Source organism: Perca fluviatilis, chromosome 1, assembly GCF_010015445.1.
Source record: "Perca fluviatilis chromosome 1, GENO_Pfluv_1.0, whole genome shotgun sequence".
NCBI classification, from domain to species: Eukaryota; Metazoa; Chordata; class Actinopteri; order Perciformes; family Percidae; genus Perca; species Perca fluviatilis.
The window spans coordinates 5894736-5913067 of record NC_053112.1 but is presented as its reverse complement, the minus strand read 5'-3'; the positions used below and the strand labels follow the sequence as shown (position 1 = coordinate 5913067).

General features: G+C 38.5%; 1 protein-coding gene and 1 pseudogene across 1 annotated transcript; both read left to right on the top strand.

Annotated features, from left to right (window-relative positions):
* Nucleotides 1–16899, top strand: part of LOC120563789 — a 105162-nt pseudogene extending 88263 nt beyond the window's left edge.
* LOC120564640 (E3 ubiquitin/ISG15 ligase TRIM25-like) lies at nucleotides 7437–13512 on the top strand. Its single transcript, XM_039809799.1, has 2 exons — nucleotides 7437–8433; nucleotides 13497–13512. Exons 1-2 carry the CDS (start codon nucleotides 7439–7441, stop codon nucleotides 13510–13512), a joined length of 1011 nt encoding a protein of 336 aa, XP_039665733.1. The 5' UTR covers nucleotides 7437–7438.
* Nucleotides 16900–18332: the final 1433 nt, after the last annotated feature.

The following is an 18332-nucleotide window of genomic DNA, read 5'->3' as shown; positions in this document are numbered from 1 at the left end:
CTTAATTTTTCCTTTGCAGTTTCAAACATGCCTTGAACACATGGCATCTAACAACTGTAAGAGTTGAGAAAACAACGAAAACTAAATACTTTTAGTTTAAACGTATCCATCTTTTTTATTTTAACCCCTTTTACACATATATTATTCTAAATTACCCTTTGAGTGCTTACATTGAGTGTTACTTCCCATTCCTATTCACTTGTTTTTAAGAAATCAACCTTAATTATAATAAAATATTCAATTAAATATAAAATGGTTCTCCTTTGAACCTTCTATCACATCCAGTATACTGTAGTAATTGCATTTCTATCTCTGAAGTTACACCTTTTTATGTAAACAGGCTCATTAGCCTGGTAATATTAACTGCAGGCTAATGTTGACATGCTAGCTTTACTTACTCATCTCCAAGTCTGTAAAACTCTTTAACAGCATATCATAAAGTGACTCAAAATACAAACAATATTAGAGGAAACAATGACCAACCTTATCCCATTATCAACCAGGTGCTAAACAAGTTAAACATAAAACGTTTTGCTTGTATGAGCTGCACACTTTGCCCGCTTGTGGGAACAAATATATACTTCCGGTTTCGATCTTTTCAAAATAAAAACGCTAACGCTGGAAACTGCTATAGATTATTAAATGAGTGAAACAAACTAATATGTGGGTCACTTAGAGCTAGCTTGGCTGTTATGTTAGTTCTAACATAAGTTAATTGCAGAAACTTCTGCCAGAGAACATTGTCATTTTGGTTAACTAAAGCTAGCTAACTTGCTAGCTAGCGCTTTTATTTTTGAAAAGACCGAAACCGGAAGTATTATAAGCGGGCTGAGGCCATGGGCAACATGTGCTGCTGATACTCTGCAAAAGAAAGCATGGTGTATGCTTATCTCGTTTATCATCTGGCTGATAAAGGAACAAGGTTTGTCAGTGTTTACTCTTATATCGTTTGTATTGTCAGTCACTTTATGATATACCGTTTAAGAGTTTTACGGACTTGGAGATGAGTATGTGCAAGTAAAGCTAGCATGTCAACATATTTTAGCCTGCAGTTAATTACCAGGCTAATGAGCCTGTTTAGCTACATGAAACGGTGTAGCTAACTTGAGAGATAGAAATGCAATTACTAAGGTATATTGGATGTGAAAAAAGTTCAAAGGAGAATCATTTTAATATTGTACTAGGCTTTTTATTTAGGTTGATTTCTGCATAGAAAGTGAATAAACCATCCAACCATGAAGACCATCTTTCAGCCGGGGAGGCTACACTATGACAATGATTATTTATGGTGCATAATATACTGTAATTTATATAAAAAAACATGTGAATGCTGTGATTGCTGGCTGTCAGATTCATCAATGAATTAATAATCTGGACACTATCTAGATAATGAATAATCATGATCGTCAAGGCAGCTCACACTCACTAGGTAGAGTGTGTACCATTAAGGCTGCCCTATCATGTTTTGTTGTCATTTGTACAATATGTGTAAAGATTTGATGTTGATAGTGAACAATCAATTCTTGCGTCCGTAGCTTTTGCATGCATTTAAAAGAAATTAATATATCCCACTTGGTTTGTTAGGTTTCAAGAGAGGAAAACTATCCAGAAGACATGACAGTGACGATGACGAGAGCGCGACAATTTCCAGTGTAATCTCCATACAGGATTTAAACTGTTATAGCTCTGAGTCTCAGTGGAAAGAAATATGAGAACTGACTCAGAATCAAATGAAAACCGTGTTTACATTTTGAATATGTGTGTGCATAACAGAAGGTTGTTGTGATTTGATTTCACATTGACAATGTTTCACTAATGTTTAAAAGCTGTGTGGAGGTTTAAGTCAAAGAGTATTAATGAACTATGAATCATTGTTTAGTAATGCTTATTTCAGCACACTTATGTTTTTTTTCATTTATAAATGTAAATAAAAATTTTTTTTTTATAAAAAAAATAAAAAAAAATTATTTTTTTTTTTTTTTTTTTTTTTTTTTTTTTTTTTTTTTTTTTTTATAAATTTATTTTTTTTTTATTTTTTTTTTTTTTTTATAAAAAAATAAAAAAAAAAATAAAAATTTTTTTTTTTTTTTTTTTTTTTTTTTTTTTTTTTTTTTTTAAAAAAAAAAAAAAAATTATTAAAAATTAATTTTTTTATTAAAAAAAAAAAAAATAAAAAAAAATTTAAAAATTTTTTTTTTTTTTTATTTTTTTTTTTTTTTTTAAATTTTATTTTAATTAATTTTTTTTTTTTTTAAAAAAAAAAAAAAAAAAAAAAAAAAAAAAAAAATTACAATAAGTCTACCAAAGAGCATTAATAACTGTTTATTGATGGTTAGGAACGGCTTATTCAGTATTGTTATACATTAAGTATTAGTTAAGGTGCATATGTCCTCTACTTTACAATAAGTCTACCAAAGAGCATTAATAACTGTTTATTGATGGTTTATTAAGGCTTATTCGGTATTGTTACACATTAATTAAGTGTTACTTAAGGTGCATATGTTCTCTACTTTACAATAAGTCTACCAAAGAGCATTAATAACTGTTAATTGATTGTTTATTAAGGCTTGTTCAGCATTGTTACACATTAATTAAGTATTAATAAAGGTGTATATGTTCTCCACTTTACAATAAGTCTACCAAAGAGCATTAATAACTGTTTATTGATGGTTAGGAACGGCTTATTCAGTATTGTTACACATTAATTAAGTATTAGTTAAGGTGCATATGTCCTCTACTTTACAATAAGTCTACCAAAGAGCATTAATAACTGTTTATTGATGGTTAGGAACGGCTTATTCAGTATTGTTACACATTAATTAAGTGTTAGTTAAGGTGCATATGTCCTCTACTTTACAATAAGTCTACCAAAGGGCATTAATACCTGTTTATTGATGGTTAGGTAAGGCTTGTTCAGCATTGTTACACATTAATTAAGTATTAATAAAAGTGCATATGTTCTCCACTTTACAATAAGTCTACCAAAGAGCATTAATAACTGTTTATTGATGGTTTATTAAGGCTTATTCGGTATTGTTACACATTAATTAAGTGTTACTTAAAGTGCATGTTCTCTACTTTACAATAAGTCTACCAAAGAGCATTTATAAATGTTTATTAATGGTTAGGTAAGGCTTATTCAGTATTGTTACACATTAATTACGTATTAGTTAAAGTGCATATGTTCTCTACTTTACAATAAGTCTACCAAAGAGCATTAATAACTGTTAATTGATGTTTTATTAAGGCTTATTCAGTATTGTTACACATTAATTAAGTGTTAGTTAAGGTGCATATGTTCTCTACTTTACAATAAGTCTACCAAAGAGGATTAATAACTGTTTATTGATGGTTAGTGAGGCTTGTTCAGCATTGTTACACATTAATTAAGTATTAATAAAGGTGCATATGTTCTCTACTTTACAATAAGTCTACCAAAGAGCATTAATAACTGTTTATTGGTGGTTAATTAAGGCTTATTCAGTATTGTTACACATTAGTTAAGTGACCATTTAAGGTTAAGTAATGCTTATATAGCATACAGAAGGTTAATATCTATATGAAGACCAAGGAAGAAGCAAACCTCTGCATGGAGACTATGGAGTATATATATGTTGGAGGATGGACAAATATAGTGGACAAAGGTATGTGAAAAACCATGACCCGTAAATAAACAATAAAAAAAAAGTTTTCTCATAATGACATGGCTTGGCCGTGAACCTCAAGACACATGCTATCAAACATCTTCATCAACCACCTAGTAATATTAAGAAATACCTTCATCAACATCAACTAAGGCTTTACTTAGACACTTTAGTTAGCTTTTATTTCCAGTTCAGGCTTTTTAGTACATTACCTAATGTTAAAATATACACCTTAGTTAACTGTTATTAACAGTTGGTCAAGGCTTGTTACTGCATTAACTAATGGTTAAATAGACACCTCAGTTAACTGTTATTAACAGTTATTCAAGGCTTATTATTCCATTTACTAATGATATAATAGACACCTTAATTAACTGTTTTTAATAATTAGTGAAGGCTTATTACTGCATTTACTAATGGTAAAATAAACACCTTAGTTAACTGTGATTAACAGTTAGTTAATGCATCAACTAATGGTAAATAATGCATCAATTAATACCTTAGTTAACATGAGCATTGTTAATAAATGTTTATTATACAATTTATTTAACCCTTAATAATGGTTAGTTAATGCTTATTAATGCATTAACTAATGCTTATTAATGTACCCTTATTGTAAAGTGTTACCAAACAACATGTTCTATTCTATTTACTTAGTGTTGTCTTCCCGTCGACCATGCAACGTTTTGTTTTTCTGGGTCTAAAATTAAAACTATTTGGTCGTCTTTTTCGACACTTTTTGTTAAAGTTTTTTCAACGTTTTCAGCCCTTTTTTTACGATTGTTTTCGCCGCTTTTTATTGTTTTTTCCCGACATTATATCACTTTTTTCAACGTTTTTTCATTGTTTTTTCAAATGTTATGAAATTGAAATAAAACACCCAAATGTAATGAAAGTAGTAAACTGATCATTTATTTTACTTGTGAAGCACGTTGTATCTCCCATGTTATTCATCCTTTTGACAATTTGGTTGAAAGAAACCCAAATTTCGGAATGTTTTGAAAACAGGTCAAATTTGAACCAAGGACAACAGGAGGATTACAGAACACAAAACCACTTCTTTTTTTAAAGTTAAGAAGCATGAAGAGACAGAGAGTGATGACACTTCTGGCCGCAGCATCTGATAGTTCACTTTTATAAGTTAACTATTTCTATTACTACTACTATAAGGCCTCTTCTTTATGCTCCTGCCACCCAAAATGTCTGTGCACGTCCCTGCTGGAGCCCTAGAAGCCAACCCCGCCCCCATTCCACACCTGTTACTAAAATCACATCTAAGTATGAGGAAACGAAACCTAAAAAACAGAGCAGCGGTGAAGAGGCGGAGCAACACCGGACAGACAACATTCCTTGGAATGAAACTCGAGGTTGGTAAATGTTGTCAGGAGTTCATTAACCTTTTTCGTTTCTTCTTGTTTTGGGGCTTCAGTGTTTCTGCGGTTTAACCTCTTTGGAGGTCAAACCTGCAGTACATAAATGTGTTTTTGTATACATTTCATTACATAGACCTACAGTCAGGGCTTGACATTCCCTACTCTGTGTAGCTTGCTAGCTCGAAGTTTGTTGTTTCCCGAAGACCAAACAAATTCACACCTCACAGCTCAGTGTTTCCACTCAAAATAAGTTAGGTACAGCACCAACTTCACCTTATGTTAAGCCAGGGAAATATCTGTACCTAACTAAAGTAAAAGACAACATTCCAACTTCAGTTTCCTTGGAATAAAACTTGAGATTTGTACATGTTGTTATGAGTTCAGACTGTTCCTTCCACATTACATAATTAACCTAGAGTTGTTTTTAATTGGCAGGTGTGTGTCACAAACTTGATCTTCAAATCTGTCTTGGTTTTGATTTGTGGACACACGTCTTCAACAACAAGATAAACGATCCTTATTAATATTATGATTATAAATATCAATAATGTTAATCCTGAACTATAGACTGAGTAAAAACACATTCAGAGATTTCTGCAGGGACAAGTTACGGAAAGAGGATTAGGGCCACTGGTGAAAAATGTATTTTAGTTCTGACTTAATTCTCAGAATTCTGACTTTAATTTCCGAATTCTGACTTTCTGAATTCTGAGATTAAAGTCAGAACTAAAATACATTTTTCACCAGTGGCCCTACTCCTCTTTCGTTATTACTGGAGCTGGGTAATCCTAATATGGGCAAAGAGGGCGTGGCTTGGGTGGAGCTGAGGTGTGATAGGCTGAGACAGTTTGTGTCGTTTTGGTTTGGCAGGACTGCTACATAAATAACTTCAGTCAAGAATCTGGCAAAATGACAGCTGGCAAACGTAGGGTTGTCACAGTCAAGATCAGAAGCTCCTGCCATTGTGCCCTCAGGCCTCTCCATCTAATGACTCTGTCTTTTCAATGTCTTTTCATTACACAAGCTTAGTTCTCAAATCAAATTTAAACCTAATCAAGTAAGACTACATCAGATCGACAGGGGGAAATCTGTACGTAACTAAAGTAATATAAATGTACGAGGAAACGAAACCTAACAACAGAGCTGCAGTAAGAGGCGAGCCAACGCTGGACGGACAACATTCCAACTTTAGTTTCCTAGGAATAAAACTCGAGATTTGTATGTGTTGTTATGAGTTCAGACTGTTCCTTTCACATTACATAATTAACCTGAAAACTTTCCAATAAGAGCGCTGACTGGCAGCCCTACAGGTCAGACTGGGTCCTGCTCACACGTCATATGACTCTTCTAGATATAAAGGTGTTAGGATGAGTCAGATGAACACAGACAGCAGCAGTGTCTGCTGATGAAGGTACAACGTCTCTTCATTCTTTCAACCGATCAATCAAATCAAATAGTCCCAAAATTAATTTTCATCGGCCCCAACCTTTTTTAAGCTCTTTAAAGGGGTGATAGAATGCAAAACCGATTTTACCTTGTCATAGTTAAATAACAACAGTTCGGTGGGTAAATAGGACAAACATAGAAGCTCAAAGTCCCACTGACACCCCTTTACTATGAAAATCTCATATTTTGAAACTGCGGCTGAAAACGGGTGAATCTCAACAAAGCTGGAAGTTGACGTAAGCATCCTAAGACCTGTACCTTTGTCACGCCCATGAGCATATTAAGAGAACGGTCACGTCCCAACATTTACATAGGCTACACAACTGACCTGAGATCAGGTAGTCTTCTGAAACTAGGTCGCGCAGATCGCTGCTATTCCATTACAAAATTCACTTCTGAAACTTTTATATGGGCCGCTTTACGAAAATTGATGGCTAATTGCAAATTTGTCCGACTGTGTGTCGGATTTCAGCGGCCGGCGCTGCCTGGGTTGCTACATCGCCACCCTGCCTGTCCTCCATCACAGACCCCGTGCTGCTGTGAGCTCGATTGAGCTCCGTCACGGCCGGCAGCCCGCGGTTCTCCATACCCGCGCAAACTCACACTTTTCTGGGTGACTGGACTACCAAACACCGCTGCCCTGACAGAGCTCCAGGGCCTGCAGCTCCCCTCTTCCTGCTAAATGGCCGGTGTGTGACTGAGAGCACGGTCAGCGAGCTTGTTACGCCCGCAATCTCTTACTGCAGGTTCCAGTTAATCTTATAATGGATATGTGTGTTGAGTTATTTAAACAAACGATTGGGGAAATAAACGCCTCTTGTCCACGAGTCTCATTGATAGAGCCCGCGGTGAGCTGGAGTTTATCAATGAGAGCTAGCTAGCCTCCTCCTAACGAGACCTCTTGCTAAAGTAACTGTAGGCTGATGACTTTGATTTTGAATATGTTTTTTCTTTTTATTCACTCTTTGTGTAGATATGGCTGCTGCAAACTGTCTGCCATCTGAAGATCAGTTCCTGTGCTCCATCTGTCGGGATGTGTTCACTGATCCTGTCACCATACCATGTGGTCACAACTTCTGCAAGACCTGCATCACTGAACACTGGGATACTAATGACCAGTACCTGTGTCCAATGTGTAAAAAGGTTTTCGACACAAAACCTGAGCTGCACGTCAACACTTCGCTTTCTGAGATGGTCGCTCAGTTCAGACAGTCAGCTCAACAGAAAGCCAGCAGCAGCAGCTCAGAGCAACAAGTGTCCAAACCAGGAGAAGTTCCCTGTGACGTCTGCACTGGAACCAAACTGAAGGCCCTGAAGTCCTGCCAGGTGTGTCTGATCTCCTACTGTGAGACTCACCTGGAGCCTCATCTGACCATGTCACGCCTGAAAAGACATCAGCTGATCGACCCTGTGGAGAACCTGGAAGGCAGGATGTGTACGAAGCACGATAAACCTCTGGAGCTGTTCTGTAAGACCGACCAGACATGTGTCTGCATGCTCTGCACTGTCTTAGATCACAAGATGCATGATGTTGTTCCTCTGAAAGAAGGACAGGAAGAAAAGAAGGCAGAGCTGGGGAAGACAGAGGCTGAAATCCAGCAGATGATCCAGAAGAGACGACTGAAGATTCAGGAGATCAAACACTCAGTCGACCTCAGTGAGGAAGATGCAGACAGAGAGATAGCAGAAGGTGTTCAGGTCTTCATTTCTCTGACAGAGTCAGGAGAACAGGAAATCTCTGAGCTGATGAAGAGAAGCACTGAGGTGGAGCAGGTGTTACGCTCCGAAGACCACCTCCATCTTCTCCAGAGTGTCCAACAAACTTCACCCACCAAGGACTGGACAGAGGTCAGCGTCCGTCCATCATCATATGAGGGGACTGTGGTGAAAGCTGTGGCTCAGCTGGAGGAGACACTCAGTAAAGAGATGAAGAAGCTGCTCGCTGAGTCTGAGCTGAAGAGGGTCCAGCAGTATGCAGTGGATGTGACTCTTGATCCTGATACAGCACATCCTAAACTCATCCTGTCTGATGATGGGAAACAAGTGGGTCTTGGTAAGGAGGTTAAGAAGAATCTCCCAAAAAACAAAGAGAGATTTTCTCTCATTGAATGTGTTTTAGGAAAGCAGCGTTTTTCTTCTGGCAGATTTTACTTTGAGGTTCAAATTAAAGAAAAGACTGAATGGTTTTTAGGAGTGTCCAGAGAGTCGATCAAAAGGAATGAATTCATCACACTGAGCCCTCAAATAGGTTACTGGACTATAATGTTGAGAAATGGAAATAAGTACTACGCTGCTGCTAACTCTCCAGTCCTTCTCTCTCTGAAGTCTCCTCCTCAGAAGGTGGGGGTGTTTGTGGATTATGAGGAGGGTCTGGTCTCCTTTTATGACGTAGATGCTGCAGCTCTTATCTACTCCTTTACTGGCTGCTCCTTCACTGAGAAACTCTTCCCATTCTTCTGTCCCGACTGTAATGGTGGTAAAAACTCTGCCCCTCTGATCATCTCTCCTGTCAGAGTAAACTAATACCTCATCTTATTTCATGTATTGATATATTTCTAATCAAGGGAACAAATGTACATTTTATAATTTACATATTATTTGTTTACACAATCTGTTTCCTGTGGTGATTGATTTACACTTCATTGTTTTGATTGATGATATGCTTACCATTACATAGGCAACAAATTCATTTGATGCATTAATCTCTTCAACTCTGACATTTTTTCACTTTCAATGAATCACTAATAAATATTATTATATTATAAAGTGTATATTTTGCACACACAAAAAATTTGGATTTCTTTTAATTTGTGTATTTGATGTTCAGCCACAGAAAAAGAAATTTGCTTAATATTTGATTGTGTTATTAAGTTTGATTTAAGAGTAAGGCCTTTAATAGTGTCTACAGGACACATGTCGTTATACCGGATATAAAAAGTAAATGAACATTAATATTTTTTAATTGCTCATTTTCAGCGCCTGGATTAATCCACATTTTGTGCTCTAATGAGTATTTGGGGCAGCAGGATGGTGTGTGTGGGATTGAGTCAAAATAAACTACTGTATGTGTGTGTGTGTTCATGGTGATGAAGGAACAACAGCGTGACTCACTGATGTGTTTTTACAATATATCAGGCTGTGATACACACACACACACCCTTGTTAGGAGATTGGGCTGCTCCGTGTAACTTAAAAAATGTTTTTGATGCATAATTTTCATAGTTCTGCTGATGGCGTTGCCAGGTTACAGCGTTTGTGTAGTCTACTTGTTAGATTTGTCCACAAGTTGAGGAATGTTGCGTCTCAGCTCTGACTTCTGAAAAACTCTTTTACTTCACCGACAAGCGCTTCACAACGCAAGTGGCCACGCGTGCCACTCAGAGAAAAGGGAGAAAGAAAAAAGAGACAAGCTGTCCTCCGGTTGAGATGGCATGTGTGCATCCTTGAGAACTGTAAGTCGTATAACTTATATTGTCAGTTCATTTAAGCCTGTATTAGTCTATAGTTCTTGCACATTTTTTGTTTCACCTTCACCTGCTAGCTAAATTGCATGTGGCTGTTGATCCAATACAACACCCTTGATATCATATCATGGCATAAACCGTGATTATTTCATACATTAATGTCCCAAAACATATTGGGGGAAATTCATTCAACATAATTCACAGCCAAATAACAATTAAAAGTATGTGATTTGAACCTATATATAACCTATTTATAACCTAATCTAACCTAAACCTGCCTCCGTTTTGGTGTGTGCTGCGGTGCGGTGCGGTGCGCTGCTCGGAGGGTGCGCTGCTTCCCTTTTTTTCCTCCATAAACTCCGCTCTCAGCTCCTCTGCCAGTTGCTGCATGAACTTCCTCCAGGACATGTTAGAGCTGGTGCACTCCTTGGAGAGGATGTGTTTAATGATTCCAGCCATTTGTAGCGTGTATAAAGTTATATGAACACATAGACAGATACCTGCCATCTAAATTTGTGATTAATAAGATTTTTTTATTTTTTGAAAAAAATGTAATTTAATTAATTTTTTAATTTTTTATTCTGCATGCCCAAGTCTTCAAACAAGATTAAAGGCAGGGTTGGTAAGTATTTCCAAAAAACACTTTTTTATATATTGTTTTTACATCCCAACTAGTCCATTTCAACGAAGTTCCACTTCCGGGAATGCTCCGGTGCCGACGGAAATTCGGCCAGAAGTCCGTCCCCTTCCTCTGTCTCTCTGTTGGGGTTCTAACCTCCGGTTGATTTCTGAGGACTATGGTTAACTGCTCCTCAGATCTCTGCAGGGTAAATCCAGACAGCTAGCTAGACTATCTGTCCAATCTGAGTTTTCTCTCGCACGACTAAAACTACTTCTGAACGTCCGCATGTTCCACCAGAACCAGTTCCTTCCTGAGACTATTTAGCAGAGGCACCGTGGCTCCGTCTGGAGCTTAGCCTCGCCCCAAGACAATTGTGATTGGTTTAAAGAAATGCCGATAAACCAGAGCACGTTTCTCTCCCATCCAGGAATGCTGTGTGGACTAGGCAGACCTTCTTCCACAGCGCTGTGGAGGAAGGTCTGGCAAAGCGAGACTGACCCTAATGTCGACTAATGTTGTTTGTTTACAATAACTTCTGGGTAGAAAACACCTACATCTGGGCCCCTGGTTAGCTCACCTGGTAGAGCACACGCCCATATATAGAGGCTCACGGTACAGATCCATTTGACCGTGTGACGCGTTTGTTGCGTCTGTCGCATCTCCCGCGCTCCACTCTATTCCTATGGGTGACGTCAAGCGACTTCAACGTGCACGCAAACCATCCCGGGAAGGCGGCGCTGCATTTGAAAAAATGCTGCACGTCAAAAAGCTGGCCGATGCCCATTCAACGCGACGCGACTATCCAGTAGAAGTAGACAAAAATCTTTCAAACTGACCTTTGTCGATCTGAAATGAAGACAGATTCAGCAACTGCACGGCCTATTTCTCTCTTAAAATGTTTTCAGAAACACGTTTCGTTGAACGATGGCGTGGAGCATCATCCATGGATGTATGACGTCACGACACCACGCTTCAGCCGTGTCGGACAAATGGATCTGTACCGTTACTCCTCGACGCAACGGCCGCAGGTTAGACTCCGACCCTTTGCTGCAGGTCATTCTCCCCCTCTCTCTCCCCTTTCAAGTCTAAGCTGTCCTATCAAATTAAAGGCCTAAAAAATACCCAAAAAATTATCTTAAAAAAGAAACACACCTGCATCTTTGGACTCGCCATCTGTAGATTACATCCTGTGAAACGCATGTTTCTTTGCTCCTTTGTTTGCTAACTTGGCTGTTGCAGGCTGTTCTCATGAACCATTTGTACATATCACTCAACACCTCTCTTCCAGATGTATGTATGTGAGCTGAAAACAACACTGACACTAGCTATGTTTCCTTCCACACGTTTTTATCTGAATTAAGTGATATTGAATGAAAAATGCCTCATGGAAACAGTAAAATTCGATGGAATTTCATGAATATCGACTCAAAGGAAATACGTTCGGTCTCATCGGATTTTTTCTTGATCGAAATATACGGCTTATGCAATAAACGCTGATGGAAACGTTATTTGCCGAATAAATAATGAATTGCGATTAAGTTTTAGGTCATTTTATGGTTGCAACCCGCCACAAAATGAAGAAGAAGTTGTAGTTCATTTCCGCCCAGTATTTCCGCTCTGTTTGCACACATGACAGGCATCAACAAAGACGCGATCCATTTTGTCTAGCAAAACATTGTTCGCAAATGTTTGCTTGAAGGTTGTGCGATTCAGTGCGAAAATGAATGGAAACACCTTAAAATGTCTCAAATCAATTAGATATACCAATTTGACCGCAAAACAGCATTTGACGTCATTACGCAACAGGTTTTTATTCGCTTTAAAGCCGTTGGATGGATTATTCTCTCCACTATCCGATTAGTTGTTTGGTTTCTGAAATGTCAAAAATGGTGAACAATGTGGATCAGTGTTTTCCCAAAAAGCCCTAGATGACGTCCTCAATTGCAGAGATTTTCCTACATTCCCACATGTGTGTGTGTGTGTATATATATATATATATATACACACACACACACACACACACACAGTACAGTATACCCACTACAATACATTAGACTACACCACTGAATTGAAGTTCGTAAATAAGTATTTTGACACGGCTGGCCGTATATCCACAGTAGTAGGAAGGAGGATCATTAATTCTTTTAATTCTCTGTTTTCTTTGGTTGTTCATGATCAAAAATCATAAAATCACACAAAGAAACCCTGTCAATACTAATCTTTATTTATAGAGTGCTTTTCATAATCTACATTACAAAGTGCTTCACAAAACACACAAAAAACGTAGAAAAAACACCAAAGACAATGTATAACGCGCCAAAAACGTAGACTTAGCTCCATTTGTAAAAAAAAAAAACATTGTCATATCATTGACATGTTGCAGATGTGTGGAGGTTTCTATTTGTGTCCAATAAACTAAACTAAACTCTCCTGGTTAAAGTAAAGCTGAGGCACCTTCAAGTTTCAACAAACATAATAAAGGTATAAGCAACACCTTCTCACACACCTTCCTCCTCCCACCTGTTAGATAAAGACACACCTTTGCTCCATATTAACCAGACAACATCCTGGTATTTCACAATAAGAGTGCACATGGGAGGGAGGAAACAAACAACAGAGCTGCAGTAAGAGGAGGAGCAACACCGGAAAGAGGAGAGCTTCAACATCACACTCCAGAAATGAAAGTGAAGTTTGTCAGAGTGTCGGCCACGCTGCAGTCGAGACAAGTCTCTGTTTCTCTCTGAAAGAAAACTCAAACTGACTTCATCAGGTCTTTCTCAACAACACAGCAGAGTCTCTGCCAAACACTGGTGAGTACAGCTGATCACATTTACACTTTCTACAACCAGGATTAACACTAAACTTCAGATCTACTCAGGCAGCAAGTTCCTCTCTTTTCATTTCTTGTGAAATGTGTAACAATATAACTATGGCTGTTTGTCTACAGGCCCACTATACAGTAGCCCACTTTAACAGCTTTAAACAGTCTCTCTGTGTCAGTTCTCAGGACTGTTTAGATTACTTCCTACTTTACTGCTATGGTTACTGTTTATGGATCGCTCCACCTTTGGGAGAGGGGGGCATACTTACTGGGTTACTTTGAGCATCAACGACTTCATTTCCTGTATTGAGATACACTTTTATGCACCAATTTACAGTGGAAAGAAAAACACAGATGACAATTAAAAATATATCAAAATTATATTGGAAAGTATGTTGTTGTGAGCTGTTGGGCATTTTTAAGTGGGTATATGGAAATCCTGGAGCTTTCTTAGTCGTTATACTGCGTATACCTGTGTTACACGTAGACTACACCACTGCTTACGGAGGACTTTACATCCACCAAGGCGAGGTGTAAGTTTTAAGTTTTAACTTATGCCTTTAGAACTTTTTCAGCTGATGCAACCCTTAGAATTTGAGTAGCGCATAAACCCCAACCTAATTAAAGATAGGTTCAGACTAGTCTATGTTTGAACTTATACATAGGTGGAGCAACCCAGTGCAGATATTTAGGCATTCTATTATCTCAAATGTCTTAAAATATATAGTGCATTTACCCGCTGTAAACCGGGCTGAGCCCCAAATTTTTCAATGTCTGGCTCCACCCCTGTGTGGATATATTCAGTGCTGTTTTGTCAGAGTAGCGAGCTTCACTTTGTCAGCATGATTTAAAAGTTCCTTGTTCCTCACAGTTCGGTGCAAGTCAAAACACTTTTTTTTGAATAATTAAAATAGTATTTTAATATCTTTTTCTTTTCTTTCACACGTATAGATATGGCTGCAGAAAACTATCTGTCATCTGAAGATCAGTTTCTGTGCTCCATCTGTCTGGATGTGTTCACTGATCCTGTCACCACATCATGTGGACACAACTTCTGCAAGAACTGCATCAATGAACACTGGGATGCTAATGACCAGTACCTGTGTCCGATGTGTAACAAGGTTTTCAACACAAAACCTGAACTGCATGTCAACACTTTGTTCTCTGAGATGGTTGCTCAGTTCAGACAGTCAGCTCAACAGAAAGCCAGCAGCAGCAGCTCAGAGCAACAAGTGTCCAAACCAGGAGAAGTTCCCTGTGATGTCTGCACTGGAACCAAACTGAAGGCTCTGAAGTCCTGCCTGGTGTGTCTCGTCTCCTACTGTGAGACTCACCTGGAGCCTCATCTGACAATGTCATGCTTGAAAAGCCATCAGCTGATCGGCCCTGTGGAGAACCTGGAAGGCAGGATGTGTACGAAGCACGATAAACCTCTGGAGCTGTTCTGTAAGACCGACCAGACATGTGTCTGCATGCTCTGCACTGTTTTAGAGCACAAGATGCATGATGTTGTTCCTCTGAAAGAAGAATATGAAGGAAAGAAGGCAGAGCTGGGGAAGACAGAGGCTGAAATTCAGAAGATGATCCAGAAGAGACGACTGAAGATTCAGGAGATCAAACACTCAGTCGACCTCAGTGAGGAAGATGCAGACAGAGAGATAGCAGAAGGTGTTCAGGTCTTCACTTCTCTGAAGGAGTCTGTTGAGAGAGGCCTGAATGAGCTCATCAACACGATCAAAGAGAAGCAGAAAACAACAGAAAAACAGGCCGAAGATTTCATCAAAGAGCTGGAACAGGAAATCTCTGAGCTGATGAAGAGAAGCACTGAGGTGGAGCAGGTGTTACGCTCTGAAGACCACCTCCATCTTCTCCAGAGTGTCCAGTCCCTAAACATCCAACAACCTCCACCCACCAAGGACTGGACAGAGGTCAGCGTCCATCCAACGACATATGAGGGGACTGTGGTGAAAGCTGTGGTGAAAGCTGGAGGAGACACTCAGTAAAGAGATGAAGAAGCTGCTTGCTAAGTCTGAGCTGAAGAGGGTCCAGCAGTATGCAACGGATGTGACTCTTGATCCTGATACAGCATATCCTGATCTCATCCTGTCTGATGATGGGAAACAAGTGAATCTTGGTGATGTGAAGAAGAATCTCCCAGACAACCCAGAGAGATTTTCTAATTGTGCTTGTGTTTTAGGAAAGCAGAGTTTCTCTTCAGGCAGATTTTACTTTGAGGTTCAAGTTAAAGGAAAGACTGAATGGGATTTAGGAGTGGCCAGAGAGTCGGTCATCAGGAAGGGACAAATCACAGCGAGCCCTGAGAATGGTTACTGGACTATATGGTTGAGAAATGGAAATGAGTACAAAGCTCTTGATGACCCTCCTGTCCTTCTCTCTCTGAAGTCTCCTCCTCAGAAGGTGGGGGTGTTTGTGGATTATGAGGAGGGTCTGGTCTCCTTTTATGACGTAGATGCTGCAGCTCTTATCTACTCCTTTACTGGCTGCTCCTTCACTGAGAAACTCTTCCCATTATTTAGTCCCTGTAGTAATGATGGTAAAAACTCTGCCCCTCTGATCATCTATCCTTTCAATGTGGTGATTGACGTATACTTCATTGTTAAGTTTTTTTAATTCTATGTATTCCATTACATAGTCAACAAATTAATTTAATGCATTCATCTCTTCAACACTGCATCAGAATATCTATTTTTAAAAACCTCTGTTAAATCCACAGATTTATTTTAACTTCCAGAAGAAATCAGTTTCAAAAGACACCTTCATTTAAGAGTAAGTCTGCATTCACAAAAACTGCAGGTCTTTCCATACATATTAATTGGGGGGTAGTGGGTTACCGCAGGGGGGAGACAAAAAAAAAACCCGCAGCGGGCCTGTGGTGAAAAGTTTTCAGACCGACTCAACTTTTGGAGAAAAGCAACCCTGTTGCAATCATGTAACAGAGATCCGAGTTGTCAGAGTTTTTTGAGGCAGTGTGAGAGTCCCAATCAGGAAACAGGAAACATCACTGCCTCTATCTCTGCCACGAGAACGTTTTAAAACCCCAAACACAAGCTCTGAACTGCCCGGGAGTTTGGCGAACAGCTGACTGTTTCCTCAGTCCCTCCGTCAGTCCCTCCTAATGTTTCCTGCCCTCCGTCAGTCCCTCCTAATTTTTCCTGCAACAACAAAGCACTCGCTATATCTCACTCATCTCTTTTCTTTCTCTCTTTCTCCGGGAAATAAAGCTGCCTTCAAGTTCAGTCGGAAATGTGGAGATCTATAAACCATCTGGCAGAAAACAGTAAGTGTGAAATATAAAGTGTACTTGTGCTACATTGGGAAGTCACACACACACACACACACACACACAAACAAACATCAGTGACAGTCCCACCGCTGCACAACCCTGCCAAAAATCTGCGAATTACTTTCTTTGGTCTGAACGCAGTTTAAGGCCTATTACATGTCTATAGTGTCTACAGAACACAATATGTGTCGTTATTATACCGTGTATAAAAGGTTAATGAATGTTTCTATTTTGTTTTTTGGATGTTTTGTGGCTAAGATTGGTTTATAAGTCAAAGAAATCTGTAAATATGTGATTGTAAAAATAAAAACTGTAAAATAAAGCAGTTGTTGAACACAAGGCCTGAGTAAACAGTGACTTGAACACCAAACACTGAACAGAAAAGCTGGTTTACACAGAAGTTGTATTTCATTAAGAGCACATTGTGTTTCCTGTGGCTGCTTCACAATAAAAGCTCCCTGTGTGTTTAACCAGTTGGATGCTTTTAATGTGAAGGAGCAGCAGGAGGAAATGGTTGTTTCCACCAGCAGTGATTGTGGAGGATGAATCGGTCTCACCTTTCTTTTCCAGTTGAGTATGTGCATGCTTTTTATGTGTGCGCGCGAGGAGAAAATAAGGAATTGTGCATGCAGTCTTGATACATGGCCTAAGAGGTACCTCAAAAGATTTTCATCCTCATATCCACGGCCACTGAACTCGCCTCCCGCTGCCACTGGAGCTCAGATTGCAGGTTGAAGGCGGCATATATATCATAAAACATATTCTCACCTGTGAAATGTTATCCCTTGCTGTTTTTCTTTCGTTCGAACATCCATAAGCAGCACAAAAGTCCAGCATATCCATATTGATCTGAATGCAGGAAATGAAGTCATTGATGCTCAAAACTTCCCTGGGGGAGGACACCCAGACCCCCCCACTATGATATGGCACCCCCTCCCACAAAGGTGTATATATATATATATATATATATATATATATATATATATATATATATATATATATACACAGTACAGTTTACCCACTGCAATTCATGAGACTAGCTACACCACTGTATTGAAGTTCATAAATAAGTATTTTGGCAGAGTGGCTCCATATCCACGGAGGTATTGGAAGGATTTAATTCTTGCATGTTTTCTTTTGTTGTTCATGATCAAAAATCCCCCCCTTCTCTGCTTTTTGCAATCGCACCCTGGAAAAAAGCAACAAAAATGTTGAAAAAGCAGCTTAACCCTTGTGTTGTCTTTCCGTCAACCTTGAAAAAAACATTTTTGATGGCTTTTTTCTTTTTCCAACGTTTTGTCCTGTTAAATTTTTCTTCTACATATTTTCAGCGCTTATTTATACGTCCCATATTTTCCGATATATAACAAAAATTGAAAACGAGTCAATTTGACCCGAAGACAACAATGGTTAAATCTTGCCTTTGGTATGGCAACGGTTAGTACCGGCTCTGATCTTTGTTTTCAACAGTAAATTAATCTACTAACATGGATATTGTGTGTGTATCACAGCCGGATATTTATCATAAAAACACATTGCGGTTTTTTTTTCTGTTTTTTTTTTTTTTTTTTTCCCTTTTACACATTTTTTTTTTTTTTTCCCACATACACATACACACTTCTTTTTTTTTTTTTATATTAAATTTTTTTTTTTTATTA

Excerpts from the sequence above, each read along its gene's own strand:
- LOC120564640 (XM_039809799.1), top strand. The coding sequence starts at position 7,439 with ATGGCTGCTGCAAACTGTCTGCCATCTGAAGATCAGTTCCTGTGCTCC.